Source organism: Hyaena hyaena, unplaced genomic scaffold (genome assembly GCF_003009895.1).
Source record: "Hyaena hyaena isolate Hyena2069 unplaced genomic scaffold, ASM300989v1 scaffold_901, whole genome shotgun sequence".
NCBI lineage: Eukaryota > Metazoa > Chordata > Mammalia > Carnivora > Hyaenidae > Hyaena > Hyaena hyaena.
In genome coordinates, this window is record NW_024081527.1 from 444,301 (window position 1) to 469,678 (window position 25,378).

The 25,378-nt window shown below is 33.6% G+C and overlaps 1 protein-coding gene across 1 annotated transcript in view; it reads left to right on the forward strand.

The window, feature by feature from the left end:
- Positions 1–25,378, forward strand: part of AGPS (alkylglycerone phosphate synthase) — a 150,954-nt gene that overhangs the window by 44,791 nt on the left and 80,785 nt on the right. The window contains exons 3-8 of the mRNA XM_039220489.1: positions 5,269–5,359; positions 7,815–7,935; positions 8,025–8,099; positions 11,864–11,935; positions 13,443–13,522; positions 18,058–18,138. Of these exons, the coding sequence (XP_039076420.1) occupies positions 5,269–5,359; positions 7,815–7,935; positions 8,025–8,099; positions 11,864–11,935; positions 13,443–13,522; positions 18,058–18,138 (520 nt within the window). The remainder of the gene's footprint in view (positions 1–5,268; positions 5,360–7,814; positions 7,936–8,024; positions 8,100–11,863; positions 11,936–13,442; positions 13,523–18,057; positions 18,139–25,378) is intronic.

Below are 25,378 nucleotides of genomic sequence, written 5' to 3' on the forward strand. Positions count from 1 at the left end.
GGCTTTTTAAATTTCTTTATTTGTGAAATCAAATTAATCTTTTGAGGCTAGTTGCTAAATGCTTTTGCCATTACTCAAGCTCTGATGAACTGAATGGGAAATAATCCTGAGCAAACATATCACACTTTGAACTTTTTAAATAACTTGCCTAAAATAGATGTTAAGACCAATTTATAGTCTATTCTGATTTGTTTTCACTATTACTTTAATTATTTTTTGATCTGGAATAGATAGTGACTACTAAAGTATTTCTTCTTTTCTCCATTTAAGTATACACACACACACACACACACACACACACACACACACAAGTAAAGATAGCTGTGAGACCACTTAAACCATCATCTTGGAAAAAAATAAATTTTGATGTTACTTCATATCAGATAGAGATCAATTCCAGATAGATTGTAGACCTAAATGTATAAGCTAAAACCTAAAATGGCTAGAAAAATAACAGAAGGGCTTTCACAGAAGTTGTGAAAAAATGTGTTAACTTTTAAAAAGGAAAAAATTAATTAGACAGTATTAAAATATAAAATTTCTTTTTATCAAAAAAGACTCCTTTAAGAAAATGAAAGAAATCATAGAGTTACAGGAAAATTTTACTACATACGTTTCTTTTTTGAGAGAGAGGGATTGAAGGAGGGAGAGAGACCGGGGAAGGAGCAGAGAGAGAGAGAGAGAGAGAGAGAGAGAGAGAGAATGAGACTCTTAGGCAGACTCCATTCTTAGTGTGGAGCCTGAAGTGAGGCTTGATCTCACAACTGTGAGATCTTGACCTGAGCTGAAATAAAGAGTTAGACGCTTAACTTACTGAGCCACCAAAATGCCCCTAATACATACATTCTTGATTCAAGAATATATAAAGAATTCTTGTACATCAATGAGAAGACAGTAGTAACCCAAGAGGAAAATGAGGACAAGATGAACTGGCATTGAAAACAGAAAATCCAGATGGACAATAGATACATGAATAGAAACTCAAACCCATAGACAACCAATGAAATTCAAATTAAAATTGTTATGAGATTACCAGTAAAATGTCTCACAGTAAAAAGAACTCCAGCACCCAGTGTGAGGAGAATGTAGAACATGCAGATATATCATTGTTAGTGGTAAACATATTGGGAAACTTACCTACCAACAGCCACTAAAGCTAAACTTACGCATAGACTATGGCCTGGAAATACCACTCTGGTTATATATCTGTCAGAAATGTGATACATTCTTCAGAAAACAAGTTCAGGAATGTCCCTGCATGCACCAAAGACTAAATAACTCAATTGTCTATGGACAATACAGTGAATAAAGAAATTGTGTTATACTCACACAGTGGAATTAAGCCATGGAAATGAATGAAATGCAACATGTAGCCACGTAGATGAATCTTACAAATATAATATCCGAGCAAAAGAGAGCCAACACAAAAGAGTATATTTTGCATGATTTCATGTATATAAAGTTCAAAAACGTCAAAATTACCCTGTAATGTTAATAGGATAGTGGTTTCTTTGGTGTGAAGAAAGGTGGTATGCCCGGAAAGAGGTATGGAGGGCAGTGTTTAGGGGGTCCTGGTAAATATTTCTATTTCTGGATCTGAATGCTGATTACACGGGAGGTTTACTTTGTAAAAATTCATTGAGCTATGCCTTTATTTGTCTTTATTTTTGTATGCATGTTGTACTTCAGTATTTTGTAAATAAAATATTTATAAAATCAAATAAAAACAAAGCAGCTATAATATAGTAATTTTATTTGGTTGTCCTATCATCATCTGGTGGCAGGGAGGAGTAAAGAAGTTGCAAGAACATTATTAGTGAAAAAATTTCCTGAATATAGCTACCATGATTTTATAAGTATCATTCATAAAGAATTATAGCATAATGATCTCACTTGGGGTGCCTGGGTGGCTCAGTTGGTTAAGCATCCAACTTCAGCCTTGGTCATGATTTCGCCTTTCCCGAGTTTGAGTCCCACGTCAGGCTCTGTGCTGATAGCTCAGAGCTTGGAGCCTTCTTCAGATTCTGTGTCTCCCTTTCTCTCTGCCCTTCCCCTGCTTCTGTTCTGTCTGTCTGTCTGTCTCTCTCTCAAAAATAAATAAACTCTAAAAATTAAAAAAAAAATAATAATGATCTCACTTGAAATGGTGGTAAGGGAAGAATCAGACCAAAGGCAACATCATATAGTAGTTAAGAGCACAGACTGAAGCCTTATTTATTACTTGCTTCAGATCCTGGTTTTGTAACTTACTAACTTTGTGGCCTTGATTAAGTTACTTAACATCTTAATTTCTCTGTTTTGCCTTCCTCATCTATAAAATAGGAATATTAACACCGTCATAACATTATTATAAGTTAATATACATAAAACACTTAGAACAGTGCCTGTCAGTAACACATGATAATGCTATGTGTTTATTTAAATAAAAATTTAAAGTGTTGTAAAACATTGTTTGGGTCTTTTTTTTTCCTTTAATATTTGTTTATTTAGGTAATCTCTACACCCAACATGGGGCTCAAACTCATGACCCAGAGATCAAGAGCCCCTTGTTCTTCCGACTGAGCCAGCTAGGTGCCCGTTTTGGTCTTTTCAGAGAACTGAAAGTATTAGTGCTGTTATAATACATTGGATCATTACTGTTTGCGTATTAGCCTTCCTCACTCTACTAATCTAGGATAGGGAAAAATAAGGATACTTATTTTATCTCTTTATTTTTAGTACTTATTGCTATTTACTATTTTGCCACCTCTGACAAGTATTTCTAAAACAGAAAAGTTGGTTTCTAAGCACTTGAGTTTTCTGTATAAATCTTCTTATATATATATAAAATTTAGGATTTTTTGTGTATAAAATAATGTTCATGTTTAATATAAACTGTTTAGATAATGATTAGGATGGAAAATATAGGAAACAAAATCTGAGTAGCAAATCTAGTTTTTTCCGTACCACACCTGCTCTATAGAGCTCTTCTGTGTGTTTTAAATTTCTTATACCACTTCATGTAAAATCTAAGTACTTCACAAATCTACAGGTTTATTTACTATTCCCTGTTCTTTTTATAGTTGTCATATCATAAACTCTGTCACACAGTGATATGCTTTTTAAAAGTCATATATATTTGAAAGAAATTAAAAAATAGTCATCTACATTTACCTACATATTTATTCTTTCTGGCATTATTTATTCTGTCTTAAAGATTTCAGTTTATATTTAGTGTTGTATTTCCCTTCAACCTGTAGGAAATTACTTTAACATTTCTTGTAGGTCTGCCGGCACCAAATTCTCTCAGTTTTCATCTGAAAATGTCTTCGTTAACTTTTATTTTTGAAGTATATTTTCACCAGATACAGAATTCTAGGTTGACATGCTTTTCCTTACAGCACTTTAGAAAAATTTTTTTTAAGTTTTATTTATTTCTGAGAGAGAGAGAGAGGCAGCATGAGCAGGGGAGGGTCAGAGAGAGAGGAAGACAAAGAATATGAAGCAGTCTCCAGGCTCTTAGCTAGCTGTCAGCACAGAGCCTGATGCGGGGCTTGAACCCACAAACCGTGAGATCATGACCTGAGCTGAAGTCAGACGCTTAACCAACTGAGCCACGGAGGCACCCCAAAAAATACTTTTTAACATTTTTTCATTTTTGAGAGACAGAGACAGAGCGTGAATGGGGGAGGGGGAGAGAGAAAAAGAGAGGAAGACATAGAAGCCGAAGCAGGCTTCAGGCTCTGAGCTGCCAGCACAAAGTCCGACATGAGGCTCGAATTCATGGACGAATTCACGAATCGTGAGATCATGACCTGCGCTGAAGTTGGACACTTAACCCATTGAGCCACCCAGACGCCCCTTCTTATAGCACTTTTAAAATGTTCAGTTGTTTTGGGGATTTCTGATGAGAAGACAGTCATAATTTTTATTGTTATTATATTGTATGTAGTATGTTATTTTTCTCTAGATGCTTTTAACATTTTCGTCCTTGCTCTCTGTCTCTCCTTAAAACTGCAATTTGACTATGATGTGTGTAGTGTGTTTCTTTGCATTTATCTTCTCAGTGTTTTCTGGCCTTCTTGAATTTGTAAATTTAGGTCTTTCATCAAATTTGGAAAGTTTCTCCCATTAATTTCTTCAAATACTGTTTATTTCCTTTTCCTGTTTTCCTTTTGCTTAGGATTATATATGCATGTTATGTATATGTTATGTATGTTAGGCTTTTGCTGTTGTTCCATAGGCCCTTGAAGCTCTGTTTTTCAATCTTTTTCTTTGCTCTTCAGATTATGTATGTTTTATTGCTCTTGTCTGTAAATTCACTGACATCTCCAATCTGCCCTTATGTTCCTCCAATGAATCTTTAAGAGTTTTAATTATATCATTTCTATTTTGTTCTTTTTATAGTTTTTGTTTCTCTGCTGAGATTTTTTTCCCTTAACTCATTGGGAACATAGTTTCCATTTTGTCCTTTACCATACTTATAGTGGTTTTAAAATGCTTGTGTACTACTTCCAGTATCTTAGATCATCTTAGAGTCAGTCCCTATTAATTGCCCTTTTTCTTGATTATGGATCACACTTTCTTGTTTGTCTTTGTCTAGTAATTTTGGAGCATATCTTGGGCATTGTTAATGGTATGTTGTAGAAACTCTGTATTCTATTAGATTCTTCTGAAGAGGCTTTTTAAAAATAATATCAAGTAATTAACTTGACTGTTCCTCAGGTTCCCATTTTTTTCCCCTCTGTGGTGGTGAACAGCTGGGTTCTTTTAAACTTAGTTGGATTGCTTCGAGTCTGTTCCATACATGTACAGTTTAAGGTCACCCAGACATCTGGAGAGAGTTTATATACATACATCACTCTCTGACTCTCTCCTTTCCTGTGATTTCTCTACACTCTTCCCAGCTCTTGTGTTCACTGCAAACACTGCCTCCTGGTTCTTCAAAGCAGGAAGACTGGAGGTTTTCTATATTGTTTCCCTTTAAGGCACCAGCTGGGGCTGTCTGTCAGGCTAAAACCTGTTTTAAAAATTAAAAAACAAAACAAAACTGGAAGTTGTACTTTTCTAAACGTATCACACTCCTTTATCCCCTATTAATTATTTGTTTTTTTCTGTCTATACTACTTCAGAGTTGGGTTTTATTTTTGTTCTTGTCCAGAGTTTACAGTTATATATGGGAGGGTCATTTTGATAGGAACTGCTTGACCATTACTAGAAGCCAGTATTAAGACTTAAATTTAAATGAAGATCCCTTACTCCGATGTTTTATTTTCTTTGTAATCTTAGGTACCCTCTTAGTGGCATGATTTTACCAACTTTTAGAGACTGGATCCAAAATACCCTTGGAGTAAGCCTGGAGCATAAAACTACCTCTAAAGTAAGCAAAAAGAATGATTAATAATATGCTTAACTCTGTGTGCATTTGCATGTGTTTAATCTTGAGTCAGTTAGGCTTATTTTTGTAATTTGTTATAATTGCTTTAATGCATTTATTGTAATTTTTTTGTTAAGTTTACTGGTTATTATTGGCATTGCTAGGTTTTCTATGGATGGCTTTTCAGCATCACTGATCTAGATTCTAATCTCAGAATTTATCTGGGATTTGCCTGGCAAACTTTTTGTGTTCTCTGAGGCTAATTTGAGAACTGACAGGAAGTAATAACTGTCTTTTCTATGTCTCATAGGGTGGTAGTGAAGTGCAAATGAATGAATTCTGTGAGAGGACTGCTACAAAAGGATAAATTGCTGCAATTTTTAGGATATTTAATGAACTGACAGGAATCCAGGATTAATATAGGATACTTTGAAATAAAAATGTAATGTTACATTTAATATCAAAACATTTCAGAATTTTAGAAAACTTACAAAAAAGTAAAAATTTGATTAAGATATGAGTAATAGAGAACTTTGGTTTGTTCACATGGTTTTATTTTTCTTTAGCTGGGATTAAAAAGCTTTAAACTATATTCATATCAAACTAATGAAATAGCATTTCTTTATTATGATGATTTTCATTATTTGTTGTTTTTATTTGCTATGGTATGGTATTCTGCATGTCCCTCTAAATTGGTTGTAAGTTCCATAAGTGCAGGGACTATGGCTTACACTATATTCTTTTTTTAAAAGTTTGTTTTATTTATTTAGATAGAGACCGTGAATGTGTGGGGGAGGGGAGAGAGGGAGAAAGAATCCCAAGCAGGCTCTGTGCTGACAGCCCAGAGCCCAATGTTGGGCTCAGTCTTAGAGCTGTGAGGTTGTGACCTGAGCTGAAATCAAGAGTCAGATGCTTAACCAACTGAGCCACCCAGGTGCCTCTATGCTATATTCTCTACTGTATCCAACATGTTATTAAGGACTATGGGTATTCAATGAGTACTTGTTTGGTTTACTTATAAATCTACCATTACATGTCATTCTATTAAATAAGTTATGTTAATTCTTACCCCTCTGAAACCAAATTCTTTCAACTTTTCTTACAAGATCTCTTTTTTATTTCCTTAATTCTTTCTTTTAGCTATTTATAATTACTTTTTTTTTGACATTGATGTAATCTGTATACCATTTTCAGAAATTTCACCAGTTTTCCATGTACTTTTTCCTGTTTTTGGGCCCTTTTCAACTTTTAATAACTTAATAAAATCATAATAATGTATGTTTTGTTGAGGTTCTCTGGTCATTTCCTTTCACTGTAATGTAAATCCTATGAGGTCAAGGATTTTTTTTCCCTGATTATCTCACTGCTGTATCTCCAAGGTCTAGAGCAGTGCCTAGTGTAGAGCACACACTCAATAAATATATCTTCTATAATTGAATATTAAATATAGAATCTTTAATAAGATACTAACATTATATAATATATATTTTTCACATATCTTTCTAACTGTTTATTTTGAGAGGGGGAGAGAGAGAGCGAGTGAGCACATAGGAGAGGGGCAGAGAGAGAGGGAGAGAGAGAATCCCAAGCAGGCTCTGCACTGACAACACAGATCAAGGTGGGGCTCCATCTCAGAAAATGTGAGACCATTACCTAAGCTGAAATCAGGAGTCAGCCACTTAACCAACTTTTATATATTCTTATATTTTCTTTTTTCCAAATACTGTATCATAGGGGTTTTTTTTTTAATTGCAGATTTTATTTGGCCAGCCTCTTCTCTATGGTAGGCATGGTATTTGGTGCTTTTCACAAAAATTACATTTTGACCTTTCTAATTCCTTATGGTAGCTATATAAATTTAGTGGTGATAATCTCATTTAACAGATGAAGAAGCCAAGGCTCAGAGAAGTTGGGTGACTTGCCCAGTGTCACATAGCTTTAAAGTTGAAGATTTATTTTTCAGGTTACCTGTTAGTTGAAATTAAGTACCATATTATAATTATGTTGTAAGTTTTAAAGCAGTTCTGTAAAAAGGAATTATTATGAGGTTTCTTGTTGGTCATTTTAAAATAGTAATTGAAATCTAAGAAATGGTAAATTTTATCTACAGTTGAAAATGTAGATGATACAACAGGTAAGTAGCTTTCCCCCAGTTTCCTTGATCTAAAATGGAAGATTTGAGACTTTGCCATCTTCTTTGTTCTCGATTGCAATATTCAGAAATAATGAAAAGGTGGGCCAAAGATGCAAAACAGAAAACGTAAGTTGTCTATTACTTATGTTACAGGATATGATTAACCAGACAATTTGTAATTTCTTATTGTCACAGAGTTGGTGTCTGTATGTGTTATTTTTCCATGCTTTTGTCTCCATTACATTTTATAATCACTGTCTCTAACCAGGTATTCAAAATTTATTTTCCTGGAAATAAGTCAAAGAAACCAATTTTATTTTCTAGGCATCCTTAAATCCTAGTGATGCACCTCCTTCTATTGTAAATGAAGATTTTCTTCATGACCTTAAAGAAACTAATATTTCATATTCACAAGAAGCAGATGATCGAGTATTTAGAGCTCATGGTAAGCAACTTTATATAAGCAGTCTTTTTAATTTTAAAATTTCCTATAATTAAGATGTTTTTACATGTTCTTCTTTAAATACAATACAGGTCATTGTCTTCATGAGATATTTTTGCTCAGGGAAGGAATGTTTCAACGAATTCCTGATATAGTTTTATGGCCAAGTAAGTTTTTTATCTTTGTGTCATTAATTTAGTATTGTGAAATCTTAAATAAATTTAGTTTTGGAAATATGTACTTGTAAACATACGAGTTGTACAAAGTACAGGTAGCTGTATTTTTAGTTTACCAAAAGTCATATAATTTTTTCTTGATCTGATCATCCTGAACTGTTGGTTTTATTGATTGATTCTGTTGTTGCTGATTAAGTCTTCATTTTAAATGTAAAGATATTGGGAGGTTAGTAGAAAAAGTGTATTTTCGGTTAGTTTGAAAGTTTAATGAAATTAATATTGATCAATGATAATAAATATTCAGATATAAAGAAACTCTTAAACTATTGATTACTGTAAACTAGTAAGTAATTTGTTGATATCACCTTGTGGGCTAACAAGCATTGTGTTCAATTGGTGAAACAAGTTGTTTAAGATAACCATTGTCTTTGATATAAGCAATTCTGGAAAATTAATTTCATTCATGATTCTGGCTTGAGATAGAAGAAGGATGAGCTTTGTGTTGTTATTTTGCTCTTGCTGATAATTAGACAGTATATTTATAAATATGATTTTTATACCCATCTCTTTTAGTAGAAAGTTTAAGGTAGAATAGGTAAATTTGTACCTTTACTGTTCATAATTACCTTTTACAAAATTTCCAGTGATCTGATCCTTTTTCCTCTTCAGACTCTATAAAGGAGTATGGATTATTTTATTTTTCATAAATTTGGCTCATCTGTTTTTAGTTGTGATCCTTTTACTTCACAAGGATTATCTGAGGGGAAAAATCATACTTTAATATGGAAGTAGGAGGGAGGTGATATACGTAGGAGGAAAATGCAAGAGCCTGTGTAGCTGACATTAAATTAGTTTGTTGATACCTGTGGGGTATATTCTTCTAGTATTCTTTTAGTAGCTTTAGGCTACTTCTTTACCAAGATTTGGGCAAAATTCATTCCATTTTTTTACTGGAAAAAAATGAAAGCAAAATTTATCAATTTTTGTTTCTCATAGGAAACCTTGATTGACTATCTTTTGATAAATCGTGAGAACTTTCCAGTGTGCCTTCTAGGTATTTTTTTTGTTCATGTGTCTGAATTTTAAAGTACTAAGAATTTACCATAATGAAAATGTAGGTCTTGCTTTAGAAAATACAGATATTTCTAAAAATCCAGATTTAGGAAACATGCAGAGTTAGTTGTTGCACAAAAGTTTCTTTGTTCTCTAAAATCCGTTCCGTATGGCAGTCCCCCTCAACTTTGTCCTATTTTTTTTCCATGTCAGTTTTCAAATCAGACCCTTATCAGTGCACAGCTAGATTTTTGCAACAGCCTATAATATTCTCTCTCATACCTTGAGTTTCTTGTTCTTTAAGAAACCACATATATATTCTTGAGAGTTTAGTTTTTCTAAAACATTTCCTTTACTTCAAGAATCTATATGAATAGTTTATAGGTGCCTGAATCAAGTTTATAATTTTATTCTGTTAAATCTCCTAGCATAAGGAGTTCTTGGAAATCTTTTTTCCCCCAACAGGTTATCAGATGTCTGAGGCCTTTATTTAACTTTATTGTAGATTTTCTGTTGGTGATAAAATTCAGGTTTTTTCTTTGCATGAGGGCAATTTTGAGATAATATGGCAATTTAAAACAATGTGGCATTTAATAGAGCAGAGGTAGCTGTCTCATCTTGCAGTTTGAATACACACACACACACACACACACACCCACCCATATATATACACATACACAGACCTATCCTTGTGGATGGGTTTAAGTCTGGCTATAATTTGAATCTGAATTTTATATTTGCTTTAATAGGATACCTAGGGCTTGTCTAACTATAATAACTTATATGTAACTTTGATGATTCGGAGTCATTCTTAAATCAAAATTTGTCACCATTGTGACCTTTACACAGTGTGAATATCTCTGCCTTTGATTTAGTTTGGACAAGTAGTCACTCATACAATATATGTTGTCTGTGGTAAATATGCTTATAAAAATAAAGTTTCCTTTGATAATTACATATTTTAAATCACGTATTAAATTTAGTATTTACAGAATATTTTTAGCTATCTAAATAACAAAACTTTAGGCCTGTGAAAATATGTGCTAGGTACTGTCCTAGGTGTTGAGGTTGAGCTGTGAACAAAACAAAAATCTGTTCTCAGGTGCCATCCAGTTTAGTGGGGAAGGAGACAAAGCAATGAACAAATAAATATATAATGTATTGAGAGGTGATAAGTGCTGTAAAGAAAATGTACAGTAAGAAGATAAAGAGCCAAATAGGTGAGCAGTGGGATGAGGGAGCGCCATGGCAGATAACATGGTCAAGGAAAAATTCTGATTGGTTGACAATCCTAGAGGTAGTTTTGCCTTCTTAAAGGTTTTTCACAGTCATGTTTGGTTATTTCATTAATTAATAACCTAGGATTCTATTTAATACATTTTTTTACCACAAATAGTAAGCTTTATAAACTTAATCTAAAAGCTTACAAATGAATCTTCATTAAAAATTGGAATTATACAAATGACATATTCCTAGCTTTAAACAAACCTGAGAAATGATAACTTTTATAGAGCAGTATTTTTACTTTCATAAATGGACATTCATTTGTATATTTTACATCATTAAATTTCCCTTTCAATCCCTTAGCAAATAATACTTGATTTTTGCATAGTTTCCTTGCCTCAAGCCTTCTTCTCTTCCTTGCCATTCCATGTTATCAGGAGATTTATCTTTCTCAAATAGTTTCTTTGCCATGCCAGCTCCCTGGCTTTAATGCCCTCTTGCTAGCCAAATTGAGGTTTAGCATCTTATGCTTTATTGAAAGTTTCCTGCTGTCAGGTTTTTTTTTTGTTTTTGTTTTTGTTTTTTAACTTATATAGCATTTATGCTGATAGAGTACTCTGCCAGTTGTGGACAATAGAAAGGAATATATGTGGTACATTATATATGGTATTTTAAAATTTGTTTAAAAAACAGAATGAAACATCATCAATGGATGCAAAACTTAGTGGGTGAAAGTATGATGAGAAACATTTAGATAGATTAAGTATCTCCCCACAAGATACTTACTAAAGTATTCTTATAGTAGAGAAACCTGGCAGATTTCTTTATAACCAAATGATGAAAGTTAACATTACCAGAAATGAGACCTGTTTACATCATTTGCCTCTAGATGTAGCTCTTAAGAAAGGCATAGCATCACTTCTCTAGAATTCCTGCCTAACTGCGTAACCTGAATTTAATCATGAGGAGACATAGAAACCCAAATTGAGAGATATTCAATGAAATAACTGACCAGTGCTTTTCATGAGAAGCAAAAATAGACTGAGGAACTGTGTCAGATTAAAGAAGAGTAAAGAGCTAAATGCAGCATGTGATCGGCAGTTCCAGAAAAGGGGACATTAGTGGAGCAATTGGCAAAATTTGAATAAGGTCTGTAAATTAGTTAATAGTATCGTGTAAGTGTAAATTGCTTGGCTTTGATAATTGAACTATAGTCATGTAAGGTATTAATATTTGTGGTTGCTGGGTGAACGAAATTCTTTGTAGCTTATTTGCAACTTTTTTGTAAGTATGAAATCATTTCAAAAGAAGAAAAAGATAAATGATGAACATTTTGTTTTAATATAGCTACTTAATGTGTTAAAGAGTGCCTAAATAATGAAAAAGACACTAAAGAACTTAATGGACCCTCATTTTGCAGGGTTACCTAGAGTTTACTCATGTCCCTGTGATTAATTTATTTTCTCTTTTCTCAACAGCATGTCATGATGATGTAGTTAAGATTGTGAATCTAGCATGCAAATATAACCTTTGTATCATACCAATTGGTGGTAGGTATTGTGCCTTTTGAATTTTAATACAATGTAAATGTGTTTTTTTTTGTTTAAAATATTTATATTTAAAAATTCCCATTGAAAGCTAACATTCTTATAATTATGAAATAGTTATTCTGAAAAATTTGTTTATGCTGGTCATTTTTTAGTAGCTCTGTTTACCTGAACTGTTTGAGACATGTTGTTCATGGCTTCTTTCCCATATAGATCCTAGTTGATGCTGTGACTTAATGCTTAAATAAGAAAATGTTCCTACTTTAGTAATTATTTTATAACCTTTATCTTTATGGATAGAATGTTTTTTCAAAGGCTAAATATACCCAATGTATACTTTTGAGAAGGAATGCTATGCAATGTGAAAGATCAACTAAGACAATGATGACCAGATCACTAATACCTTTTAATGTTGAAAACTAATACTGCTTTGCATTTAAAGACAAATTTGATCTCTCTTGATCTTTTATGAACCACATTCTTTTAATAACTTACACAAGCCAAAGGAAATTGCCTTCACTAACTGAATTAGCATTGATGGAATGGAAGTGGGACCCCAACAAATCAGGAGCTCCAGATTCCTTCTTCCGCTTATACTTTGGGTTGAATTCTTGGAGAAAAGGCACTACAGCACCACTTTCAGGGAAATATTTTTCTGATTTCAAAGGACTGTGATAGGCAAATAGCGTTTTCTGATTATAGGCATGTTCTTAATTGACAATTCATGGTCTCACCTTGTACGATTAAACCGAATCTTGTAGATCAGCACCTCCTGTAATTCTTTCCTTGTATCAAGATTTTTTTTCTCCAAAACACATGGCAGTACCAATTAATTTATTCTGATATATGATAATACAGATGGTTAAGAACTAAGAACACGGTTCTATTTTGTATTGGTATCAAGAAAGCATTTTTCCTCTGATAACAAATGTTAATGGAAAATAGGAGTACTTTGTTTACATACTTCTCTATATTGTTTATTTTATATTAAATCACCTTTACACATTGACATATACATTTGTTCGAATATTGTGTAATGCAGGCAACTTTAACTTGTTTATATTCTAATTTATTAAAGTCTTTTTGTATGAGAATATATTATTTCAAATGATAAATGAATCTCATAATTAAGGTAAGGTGTCTTTAGTTGAATTAGGAAGGGTATTTTTTCTTTTAAGTGATATCTCCACAGTAATCATTAGCTTAGAACTTTTCTAATCATGTTTTTGGAGTTTCACAAATTGCTAGGGGCTTCACTTGAGTGTGCCCAGGGGATGGAGCCATATCCCATTGCTTTCAGCTCCATAATATTTCTTCATTTTGGCATGCAGCATACGATAAAGGTGAGTTTGCTTTTAGTGTGTTAGCATTTGCAAATTACATTTTGCAAAGTAGAAATACATATTACTTTTCTAGTGGGCTTATTTGTATACTTTGTATGAGGGATTTGCCCTAGAAACTAGCCTAGAAAATAGAATATTAAACATAAAGTTGTTTCCTATTTTGGCAGGAGGAACAAGTGTATCATACGGCCTGATGTGTCCTGCAGATGAGACAAGAACAATTATTTCTTTGGACACTTCACAAATGGTATATGATAATTTTAGACCTATTTGAAGATAATATTTGGTTTTAAAAAACGCTTTATGACTCAGTCGTCATTTAAAAGGTGTATTTTTCATTTTGTTTTAAATTTGTTTCATCATTCTATTTTACCCTTGTCTTCAGGTCTCAGAGGGCTAAGTTCACTCACTCTCAGGCACATATCTTGGTGGTTTCTACCAAATTAGCCTGAGAAATTGATAATTTGAGAGTCATGGATGGGAATATTGATATAGTAGAAGACCTGATTTGTATTGTTAAAAGCAAAACATAATATTCATTAAGGTTAATTTGAAACACCAAAATTTGTTTCCCCAATTTTTTTTTAAGTTTATTTTCTTTATTTATTTTGTGAGAGAAAGGGGATAAGCAGAGAGAGGGAGAGAGAATCAGAATCCCAAGCAGGCTCTATTCTGTCAGTGCAGAACCCGAGGCAGGGCGCAGGGCTCAATCTCACAAGCCAAGAGTTCATGAGCCAAAATAAAGAGTAGGATTTTAACTGACTGAGGCACCCAGGCACCCCTGTCCCCCCAATTTTTTAAAAAATAATTTTAAATGTTTATTTTTGAGAGAAAGAGTATGAGCAGGGGAGGGGCAGAGAGAAGGGGACGCAGAATCTGAAACAGGCTCCAGGGCCTCAGCTATTAGCTCAGAGTCTGATGTAGGGCTCAAACTCATGGCCTGTGAGATCATGACCTGAGCCAATGTTGTCTATTAAACCATTATAAACAGTTTTTTTTAATTAATTAATTTGAATTTTTTTTCAAATGGCAAAGTAGAATAGTATACCCATTCTCTAGATTAATTAATTATTAATGTCTTGTAATACTGGCTTTATCTTTCTTTGTTTCTCTACTATTTTATTGTTTTTTTCCTCAGTGTTTATTTATTTTTGAGAGAGAAATAGAATATGACTGGGGGGCGGGGGGCAGAAGGAGAGGGAGACAGAATCCGGAGCAGGCTCCAGGCTCTGAGCCGTCAGCACAGTTTAACACAGGGCTCGAACTCCAGAGCTGTGAGATCATGACTAGAGCCGAAGGTGGACACTCAACCAATTGAGCCACCCAAGTGCTCCTGTTTTTCTACTATCTGAAAAGCAAATTCTGGTATGCTACTTACAAGTAAATATTTCTATGTATATGTTTTTTTTCCTTTTGTAACATTTTATTATGAAAATGTTTAACCACACAGAAAAGTTGAAAAAAATTTACAGTGAACACTCATATACCCACCACTATCATTCCATCCCTCTGTCCATCCATGAACCCATCTTATTTTTGGATATTTTTTAAAGTAATAGACATCATTTCCATTCCTCTCAAATATTTTGACTTGTGTATCATTACTAGAATTCAAAGTTTATGATTTTTTTTGTAATTCTTAATTTTAAGTAAAATATATATCTACATAAAATACACAGATCTTACATGTACTCTTCTGTGAGTTCTGACAAATAGCTACACCTGTGCTAGTCAAATCTGTATCACTTCAGAAAATTCCGAACAAATCTCCAGCCCTCTTCAACCACCCAGAGTAAATCACTTTTAGTTCTAGAAATTCATATAAAAAGAATCATATACTACATACTCTTTGGTGTCAGGTTTCTTTCACACAATATAATGTTTTTGAGATTACTTTATTCCTGAGTTTATCAGTAATGCATTTCTATTTCCTGCTGAGTGATATTGAATTATATAAATATACCACAGTTTATCGATTTTTCTGTGGTTAGACACCTATGTTCTTTCCAGGTTTGACTTTTATAAATGAAGTTATTATGAATATTTTTGAATAAATCCTTTTGTAAACATAGGCTTTCATTTCTATTAGATCAATATCTAAGAGTGGAATTTAAGTCACAGTAGGTACATACTCAGTTTTAGAAGCAACTTCCAGGTCTTTGTTCAGAGTAGTTGTACCATTTTACACTGTCACAAACAATATATGATAGTTTGTTATTCTGTGTATCTGTTTTTAAAAGGACATTTTCTCACTATATTATTGTTGCTCCTGGCAAACTTAAAAATGATTCCTTACATCATTTAATATAGAGTTCACATTCAGATTTTACATTGATTTCAAACTTGTTTTTATTTTGTACTTCATCTGTTCATATGAGGATTCAGACAAGCCCCCAGTTAGCTTTTAGTTGTTTCCTGAGGTCTCATTTTATCTTTCTTGTTTTTTGAATATTACTGACTTCTGGAGAAACTAGGTGATTTGTAGTATAAATTATATCATATTTTGAATTTGCCTGTCACTTCATCTTGGTGTCATTTAACTCTTCCTCTAGGTTTTGTGTGTTCTCTAACCTGGAAGTTAGATATAAAGTCTAGTTAGACTCAGGCCTACCTTTAAAATTTTTTTCCAGCAAGGATATCTCATAGATGGTGACGTATTTTTCTGTGTCATGTCACATCACATGTCATATTTGTTTGTCTACATTAAGTATTTTTAAAATTAATCAGCAGGTTCAGATGGTGACAGCCTAATTATTCTTCTGTAAAGTTTCCCATTAACCTTTGTCCTTATCCCAGAGTTTAAGAGAAGGTAATTTCCTTAGAAGATTACTTAATAGTAGCCTATTCTGGAATAGGCTTTGGAATGTTTTTGAATTTCTGTGTACAAATTTACCACTAAATTGTTACTGAATTTATAAAATAGAGACAGTAATAATACAGAAGGTAATTGTGAAGGTTAAGTGAGATAATATAAAATAAAAGTCTACATTGAGTAGATGCTGAAAATTCTGCAGCAGAATTTTAAATGCCAGGCCTTCAACCATTTATTTTGTAGAAAAACCTTGTATATTCACTGCTTTTAATGGTAAACTCTTGTAAATATTGTAGTTGATGGGTGGTCCTTATAATTGTGATTGGCTTTGAAGTCAATAAGGTATGCCTGTGCAGGATTTTGCACAGAGTACTTCTGATACAATGTGTACAAAATATAATTAGTAATGCCAGTTTTCTACTTAAATATGTACAATAATACTAAGACCTATTGATCTCAAAGATTTTATTTTATTGTTAACTTGTATTGGGTAGTGTATACTGGATATAATAGGGTATCCTATATATTTTCTTTAGGTTTCTCTATGAGTGCCCTTAAAGATGTTTGTTTGTTTTTTCTTTGCCTCCTTTCAGTTTCTTTGTTCTACCAAAAATATGTTTGGACTACTGGTAGATACAGGTATATAATTACCACAAATATGTAATCATTTTAACAACCAGTCTGCCAGGGGAGATGTGTATAAGTTATTCAGATTACTGAATTCTGTCATTTTACTTTATAGGTTAGTACTTCCTTTTGTTTAGCTGCCAAAGTCAGACCAAAAGACTCATTTGTCATAGTTATATTGAAATTACTGTCTTATTGTGAGAGTATAATTAAAATGATAGCTTTACATAACATAAAACAAACAAGTACGTTCACATATATCCTCTTATTTAAGGCTTATAATCCTGTGAATTAAAAGTGCGGTTATTTGTAGGTGCTCAAATTTGGACTATAAGCAGACAATTTTCTTATTGTCTATTGTGTCGTTTTTGTTATTAGCTAGACTTACTTGCATTAGTTATTGCCATGAAATTGAAAATATCAAAGTGCAAAGAAAGTCTCTCTGGGATCCAGAAGAAGGTCATCTATATATTAACCTGCTTGCTCAGCCAAATAGAAGGGAAAAGAAGTCTGATTTTAATAGTACAAAGTAATTCATATATATATAAAAAATTAGGCCAAATAAGAATGTTAAAAACATTCTGTAAACATTTTGCAAGTTGAGCCAGATGGTACTCAGTTTTTTCTTTTCAAGTAGGAGACAGGGGTGTGCTTTGTTTTCTACCCAGAGCCTCTGGTCCTATTTTGGATTGAAAATACAGCAGAAATGCCATTTACTATATGCAGATGTCTTTTTATAATCTCTCTTCTGATATTCTTAAGTTAGATATGATTTATAACTATTAATAGTAGTGCAGATAATATTTACAGAATGCCAGGAACTTTGTATGCTAAGACTTTTTTCTGTTTGTTTTTTTTTTTTTTAAGATTTTAAGTAATCTCTACACCCAGTGTGTGGGGCTCAAACCCACAACCCCAAGATCAAGAGCTGCACACTTCACAAACTGTGCCAGCCAGGTGCCCCTGTATGCTAAGCTTTTATGTGCAGCATCTCATTTAATCCTTACACCAACCTTATGAGTAGTATTACTATTCACACTTTAGAATGAGGAAGCACTACACATAGACAGTTAAATAATTTGCCTAAGGTAGGAAGTATGGTTTAATTCAAATTAATACTGAATAAAGACAGAGTCTTTTAGAACAACTCTTGTGCAAAGTACTGCCTAAGTTGTTACGTCTGTCATGTTGTATAGTCCAGAATAAATGGAGTTTTGTAGTATGGGTAACCCTACCGCTTATTTTCTGTCTTGTCACTTGCTACCTTGAATTAGGAAGTTATATTTTCTGAGAAAAATGTCAATAGTTCATGGAGATGAGACTTTTTTCTTCATTTGCAACAGAATCGAATCCTCTGGGTTGATGAGAACAATCTGACAGTTCATGTAGAGGCTGGTATAACAGGACAAGAGTTGGAAAGACAGGTATGTTATTTCCTTTAATTAAGATTTTCAAAATTGCTATATGTCCTCTCTATGAATGGAGTACCTTTCACAGTACATTCACTGAGCAAATTTGTTTAGCTTTTATTGTGGGTCAGGCATTGAGCTAGATACTGAGGATACAATAGTGAATAAGACACCATCCCTTACCCTTGGAAATCTTATATTACAATAGAAACGTAAAGAGACAATTATGATTCAGAATGAAAATTGCAAGTTGAAGGCTGAATGTAGGGTATTACGGCTCTTCAAATGGGGTTAGGAGGGAAGGAACTGGACAAAAGGTATCATCGAGAGCACAGCTTTTAAAATGAGGCTTCAGGATGAGGAAAGCAAAAAAGTTAATGGGAGTCGAGAGAGCAGTCCAGTCAGAGGAAGCAGCAGTTTCAGAGGCTTTAAGGGCAGCTGTTGCTTTTGGGGGCCTGCAGACAGCTGAGTGTGGCTGAGGTCTAGTGTGTGTTTGTGGGAGAACACACACATTCTATATGTTGGGTGGGTGTATGTATAGTGGTGGTAGAGAATGAAGCCAGGAAAACATGGAGAGATCAGATTATAAAGGGGCCTTATAAAGTCCCTTCTCGAAGTTTGAACTTTACCTCTGTATTCAGGTAGTTCTGGCTAGCTCCTGTGTGTCGGATGGATTGGGGCAGGGAGAGGGGGCACATGAAGGTGGGTAAGAGGCTCCTGGCATAATTTAGGCAAGAGCTGATAGTGACAATAAAAGAGGAGAAATGGAGCAAGGTGGAACATATTGAACATAAAATTCTCAGAAGTTGACAAATTGGATCAACTGGGTAGATGTTGGTATTTGCTATTAATTGAACTTTTCAGTGCCTAATTTCATTGAAAACTGCCCATCTCATGAATTAGTCAAACTCTTGGAGACCTTATAACACTTTTTTGGGATCCTGATGAATTTTTGGAAAGCTTGAGGTTCCTTTCATGGATTCTGAGCACGTAATTATTAAAATGTATTGATTTTCAACCTTCCTCAATCATGGTCAAGATAACTGTTACTCAGCTTTTGTAAACAAAAATTAGAAAGTTTAATTTTTGTAGATATACTGACCACTTTGTTCTACTTGAGTTAGAGACTCTTCCCTCCTACATTTTAATGGGACATGGAGACGATGATTGTCAACCTTTTTTTTTTTATTGTCTTTTTCCTTATTTCTTTGTAAAAATTTGAATGAAATTGGTATGCCACTGACCGTTTCTGGATGAAAGGCTTTGAAAAAAATTGTTAAATTATTATCTTTATTTTTTATTTAATGAAATAAGATAGAACTGGAATGGAATTGGACATATTTGTTGAGGCAGAGTTAAAGATCTTCCTGTATTAGTGTTCCATTATGTCTGAATTCGGCACTATCAACACGGCAGTTTTTTTACAACAGAGTGGCCTTTCATGTCTCTAATTTTTTTTTTTAACAAAGAGATTGAGATCTTCTTTATTCTGATTTCTTTTTCTTTCTTTTTTAATTTTTTTTTACAAATAGTTTATTGTCAGGTTGGTTTCCATACAACGCCTGGTGCTCATCCCAACAAGTGCCCTCCTCCATGCTCATCACTCCCCTTCCCCTCCCCCCCCACCCCCATCAGCCCTCAGTTTGTTCTCAGCATTCAAGAGCCTCTCATGGTTTTCCTTCCTCCATCTCCCCAACTATTTTTCCCCTTCTCCTCCCCCATGGTCCTCCTTTAAGTTCCTCCTAATCCACCTATACGTGCAAACATATGGCATCTGTCCTTCTCTGCCTGACTTATTTTGCTCAGCATAACACCCTCAAGATCCATGTTGCTACACATGGCCAGATTTCATTCTTTCTCACTGCCATGTAGTATTCCATTGTATAGATAAACCACATCTTCTTGATCCATTCATCAGTTGATGGACACTTAGGCTCTTTCCATATTTCGGCTATTGTTGAGAGTGCTACTGTGAACATTGGGGTACATGTGCCCCTATGCATCAGCACTCCTGTATCCCTTGGGTAAATTCCTAGCAGTGCTATTGCTGGTTCCTAGGGGAGTTCTACTGTTCTACAGTAGAACTGTAACAGTTCTACTGTTACAGTAACAGTTCTACTGTTAATTTTTTGAGGAAGCTCCACACTATTTTCCAGAGGAGCTGCACCAATTTACATTCCCACCAGCAGTGTAGGAGGGTGCTGGTTTTTCCACATCCTCGCCAGCATCTATAGTCTCCTGATTTGTTCATTTTAGCCACTCTGACTGGCATGAGGTGGTATCTCAGTGTGGTTTTGATTTGTATTTCCCTGATGAGGAGGGATGCTGAGCATCATTTCATGTGTCTGTTGGCCATCTGGATGTCCTCTTTGGAGAAGTGTCTGTTCATGTCTTCTGCCCATTTCTTCACTGGATTATTTGTTTTTCGGGTATGGAGTTTGGTGAGTTCCTTATAGATTTTGGACACTAGCCCTTTATCTGATATGTCATTTGCAACTATCCTTTCCCATTCTGTCAGTTGCCTATTAGTTTTATTGATTCCTTTGCTGTACAGAAGTGTTTTATCTTGATGAGGTCCCAGTAGTTCATTTTTGCTCTTGTTTCTCTTGCCTTTGGGGATGTGTCAAGTAAGAAATTGCTGCATGTCTCTAATTTTATGTCTTTGATTATAGCATTTGATGTAGTATTTTAACCTTTCCAAGTTTTCTTTTTCTTTTTCTTTTTTGGAAAGGTTAGAATTAAAATTCAAGGAACATATTTCCTTGAAATTTAAATGACATTTTCTTAGACTAGGAACTTCTGATATTTTACCTACTAGTTCATTTCCCTAAATGCCAATATAGAACTTTCTTTTTTGCCTCCAGTAGAGTGTAATGTAGTTTCTACAGATTTTTCCATCCCAGTTCAAGTTTTTCCTCTTTAAACTTCTGTACCCTTCCGTTTCTTCATCAGCTGAGGTAACCAGCTTAAAACATCCTGCTTTTTCCTTCTAGAAATTTTTAAATGATACAAATATAGTAGCTGAGTAGCACAGATTTTAATCCTTTAGCTTATAAATTTACGTTGAGTTTAATATATATAAAATTTAAAAGAGGTCATTAACATGTCAACTCTGGGTTTGGGAATGTTTCTAGGCTTATTAAGGTTTTGGCTACTGTATTTTATTAGTTAATAGTCTGGGGATGTGTGACTTAGGTTTTTCCTCCCAAGGACTTGTTTCCATGTGCCTTAGTTTCTTTATGAAATAGAGATAATAAGGGCGCCTGGGTGGCTCAGTCGGTTAAGCGTCCGACTTCGGCTCAGGTCATGATCTCGTGGTTCATGGGTTCGAGCCCTGCTTCGGGTTCTGAGCTGGCAGCTCAGAGCCTGGAGCCTGTTTCAGATTCTGTGTCTCCCTTTCCCTCTGCCCCTCCCCTGCTCATGCTCTGTCTCTCTCTGTCTCAAAAATAAAAATAAACTATAAAAAAAAAGAAATAGAGATAATTCCTACTTTATATTTTTTTTAGGATGAAATAAGTTAATAATGTAAAGTACTTAGAACTTTTACTCCTTTCACCAATTTTATCGAGCACTATCTGCACCTCATTGAAACACAGCTGACTTTAAATATTCCTTCTATGTGCCAAAGACTTCCACATTTATAACATCATCTTAGAGTTCTTTCTTGAACTCTAGACTTGGATTTTCAGTTTCCCCGTTGATGTCTCCACTTTGCATATATAATAGACATTTTAAACATAATATTTTAAAAATTGAATTTCCATTTTCCCTTCACAATTTGTTTATTATTTAGCCTTCTCATTTTCAGTTGATGGAAATTCAGTTCTTGGGCAGCTTGGGCCAAAATCCTTAGTTATTTGTTTTTGGTTTGCTTTATAATAATTTCATTGAGGTATAATTGTCATACAGTAAATTGCACTTATTTAAAATGTACAACTTGATATGTTTTGATATGTGAATACAACCATGAAGCCATCACCTCAATCAAGATAATGAACACATGTACCAAACCCAAAGATTTCCTCTGGCTTCTTTATAATCCTCTCTATCTAATCTTACTTTTACCCCTGGCAATCATTAATCTGCTTTCTATCACTGTAGATTTGTTTAAATGTGCTACAGTTGTACTAAAATATAATCATGCACTCTTTCTGAGGGGGAATTAAGGGTATGGCTTCTTTCATTAGGCATAATTAGTATGAGATTGATGCATATCATTGCATGTATCAATTAGTTTATTCCTTTTTATTGCTCAGTAGTATTCCATTGTATAGGTATACCACTATTTATCCATTCACTTGTTGTTGAATACTTGGATTATTTCCAATTTGGAGCTATTACAAATAAAGCTGCTATGAACATTCATGTGCAACTACTTGTGTGAATGTATACTTTCATTTCTCTTGGGTAAATATCTAAAAATGAAAGGGCTAAATCCAATGGTAGGTACATATTTACCTTTTGGAAAAACTACGAGACATTTTCCCAGAGTGCATCATTTTGTAATCCCACTAGCACTGTGTAAGAATTCCAGTTTCTTTACATCCTTTTCCAATACCTGTTAATGTTTTAGTCATTCTAGTTAATGTCTTACAGTGTCTCATTTTGGTTTTAATTTGTATTTTTCTAGTTAGAAGTGATGTTGGACATCTTTTCAAGTGCTTTTTGCCATCCATATATCTTCTCTGGTGAGATGTCTGTTCAAATTATTTGCCCAATTTTTAAATTGGATTGCTTGTTTTCTTATTGTTGAGTTTTGAGAATTCTTTGGATATTTTGGATATAAGTCCTTTTGCAGGTATATGCTTCACAAATATTTTCTCCCAGTCTGTGGCTTGTCTTTTCGTTCCCTTGACAGAGCCTTTTGAAGAATAAATGTTTTTAATTTTGATAAGTTTCACAACATATTTAATTTTTTATTTTATCATGTTTCTGCTGTCATGCTTTGCGTTAGCTTAGGATACAAAGATTTTCTCCCATTTAAATTTCATAGTTTTTAGTTTACATTCAAGTCTCTGATGAGTTTTGAAGATTTTTGAATTAATGTTTATGTATGGTGCGAAGGATGGATTGAAATTCTTTTTTCTTTTTTTTTGCATATGGATATCCAGTTTTTTCAGCACCATTTGTTGAAAAGACTATCCTTTCTTCAGTTGACTTAGCACCATCATAAAAAGTCTCTTGTCCATGTGTATGTGCATCCTGGGCTCTATTTTGTTCCATTGATCTTTTGTATATCTTTATGCCAGTATCACATTGTTTGGATCACTGCAGCTATATCATAAATCTTTTTGAAAGTTGTTTTGGCTACTTTAGGTTGTTTGTATTTCATATGAAATTTATAGTCACCTTGTGAATTTTTGTTTAAAAAACAAAAGCCTGTTGAGATTTGATTGGGATTGCGTTGACTCTGCATCAGTTGGGGGAGAATTGACATCTTAACAATATCAATTCTTCTGACCCATGAACATGGTATATCCCTAGTTATTTTTATGTCTGTAATTTCTCTTAGTGGTATCTTGTGGTTTTCTGTTTAAAATCCTTCATGTTTTTTAAAACAAGCTTTACCCCTAAGTATTATATATTTTTTGATGCTATAGTAAATGGTATTTAAAATTTTTTTTCAGGGTGCCTCGGTGGCTCAGTCAGTTAAGTGTTTTGACTCTTGGTTCCAGGTCAGGTTTATGATCCTGCTGCCTCATGGGTTTGAGCCCCAAATCAGGCTCTCCGCTGGCAGTGTAGGACCTACTTGGGATTCTCTCTCTCTCTCTCTCTCTCTCTCTCTCTCTCTCTTTCTCTCTCTCTCTCCCATTTTTTTCTGCCCCTTTCCCACTTGTGTCTGTCTCAAAATAAATGAATAAACTTAAAAACTTTTTTTTCAATTTCTGAATGTTCTTTATTAGTATGCATAAATACTTTTGAGAGTGTAAAAATTACTAAAAGAAGTAAACTTAAGAAAAAAGCGTAAAAATACAGTTATTTTTGATTACAGATCTTATATCTAACAACCTTGCTAAATTCATGAATTCTAAAAGTTCTTATAGCTCCTATTGGATTTTCTATATATATGATCATGTCCTTTCTTAATAAAGACAATTTTACTTCTTCTCTTCTAATCTGTATGACTTTATTTGCTTTTCTCACCTGATTGTCGTGGCTTGTGTTCTAATACAATGTTGAAAAGAAGTGAAAGTGAACATCCTTGGTTTATTCCTGATTTAGGAGAAATGCATTCAGTCCTTTACCATTAAGTATAATGTTAACTATAGGTGGTTGTTGATTTTTTTTTTTTTTTTGTAGATACGCTTTATCAGGTTGAGGAAGTTTCTTCTGTGTTAGTTTGCAGAAAATTTTTATTAGGAATGGATTTTCTATTTTGTCAAATTATTTTTTGTGTTAAGGTGGAAGATGAGGTAATTTGAGGCCTTTCTTCTTCTTAAATAGAATTGATTTTCAGTAACTTTAAATTTCCCCCAACCACTGCTTTCATGTTATTCTATAAATGATGATATGTCTATTCATTTTCATTCATTTCAAAGTACTGTACTTTTCTACTTTTTTATTTTTTTCTTTGACTATTGGACACTTACAAGTTGTTATTTAATTTCTAATTATTGGGGAATTTTTCCAGGCATCTTTCTGTTACTGATTTCCATGTTAATATCATTGTGTTCAGAAAACATTTATATGATATGAATCCTTTCAACTTAATTAATACTTGTTTTATGTCCCACAGTAAGGTCTATCTTAAGAATATTCTATGTATACTTGAAAAGAACTTGTCTTCTGATGCTATTGTTGGGAGTAGTCTACAGTTGTCTATTAGGTCAAACTTATTTACAGTGTTGTTTAAGTCTTCTATATTTTTTCTTATTTTCTGTTTACTTGTTCTATCATTTATTGAGAGAGGAGAATTAAAACATCCAACTATCATTGTAGACCTGTCTTTTTTTTTTTTCCCTTGAAGTTTTTTTCCTTGCAGTTTTTACTTCATATATTTTAAGGCTTTGTTACTAGGGCAATAAATAGTTAGGATTGTTACATCTTCTTGATTAACGAACCATTTGTTATTAAGCAGTCTTTCTTCATTCCTGATATTTTTCTTTGCTCTGAAATCTGCTACACCTCATATTAATACAGCCATTCCAATTTTCTTTTGATTGTTGTTAACTTAGTATATCTTTTCCTTTTTCCATTCTTTTCTTCCATTTTTTTATTTTTATATTTAAAGTGCTTTTCTTGTAGACATCATAAA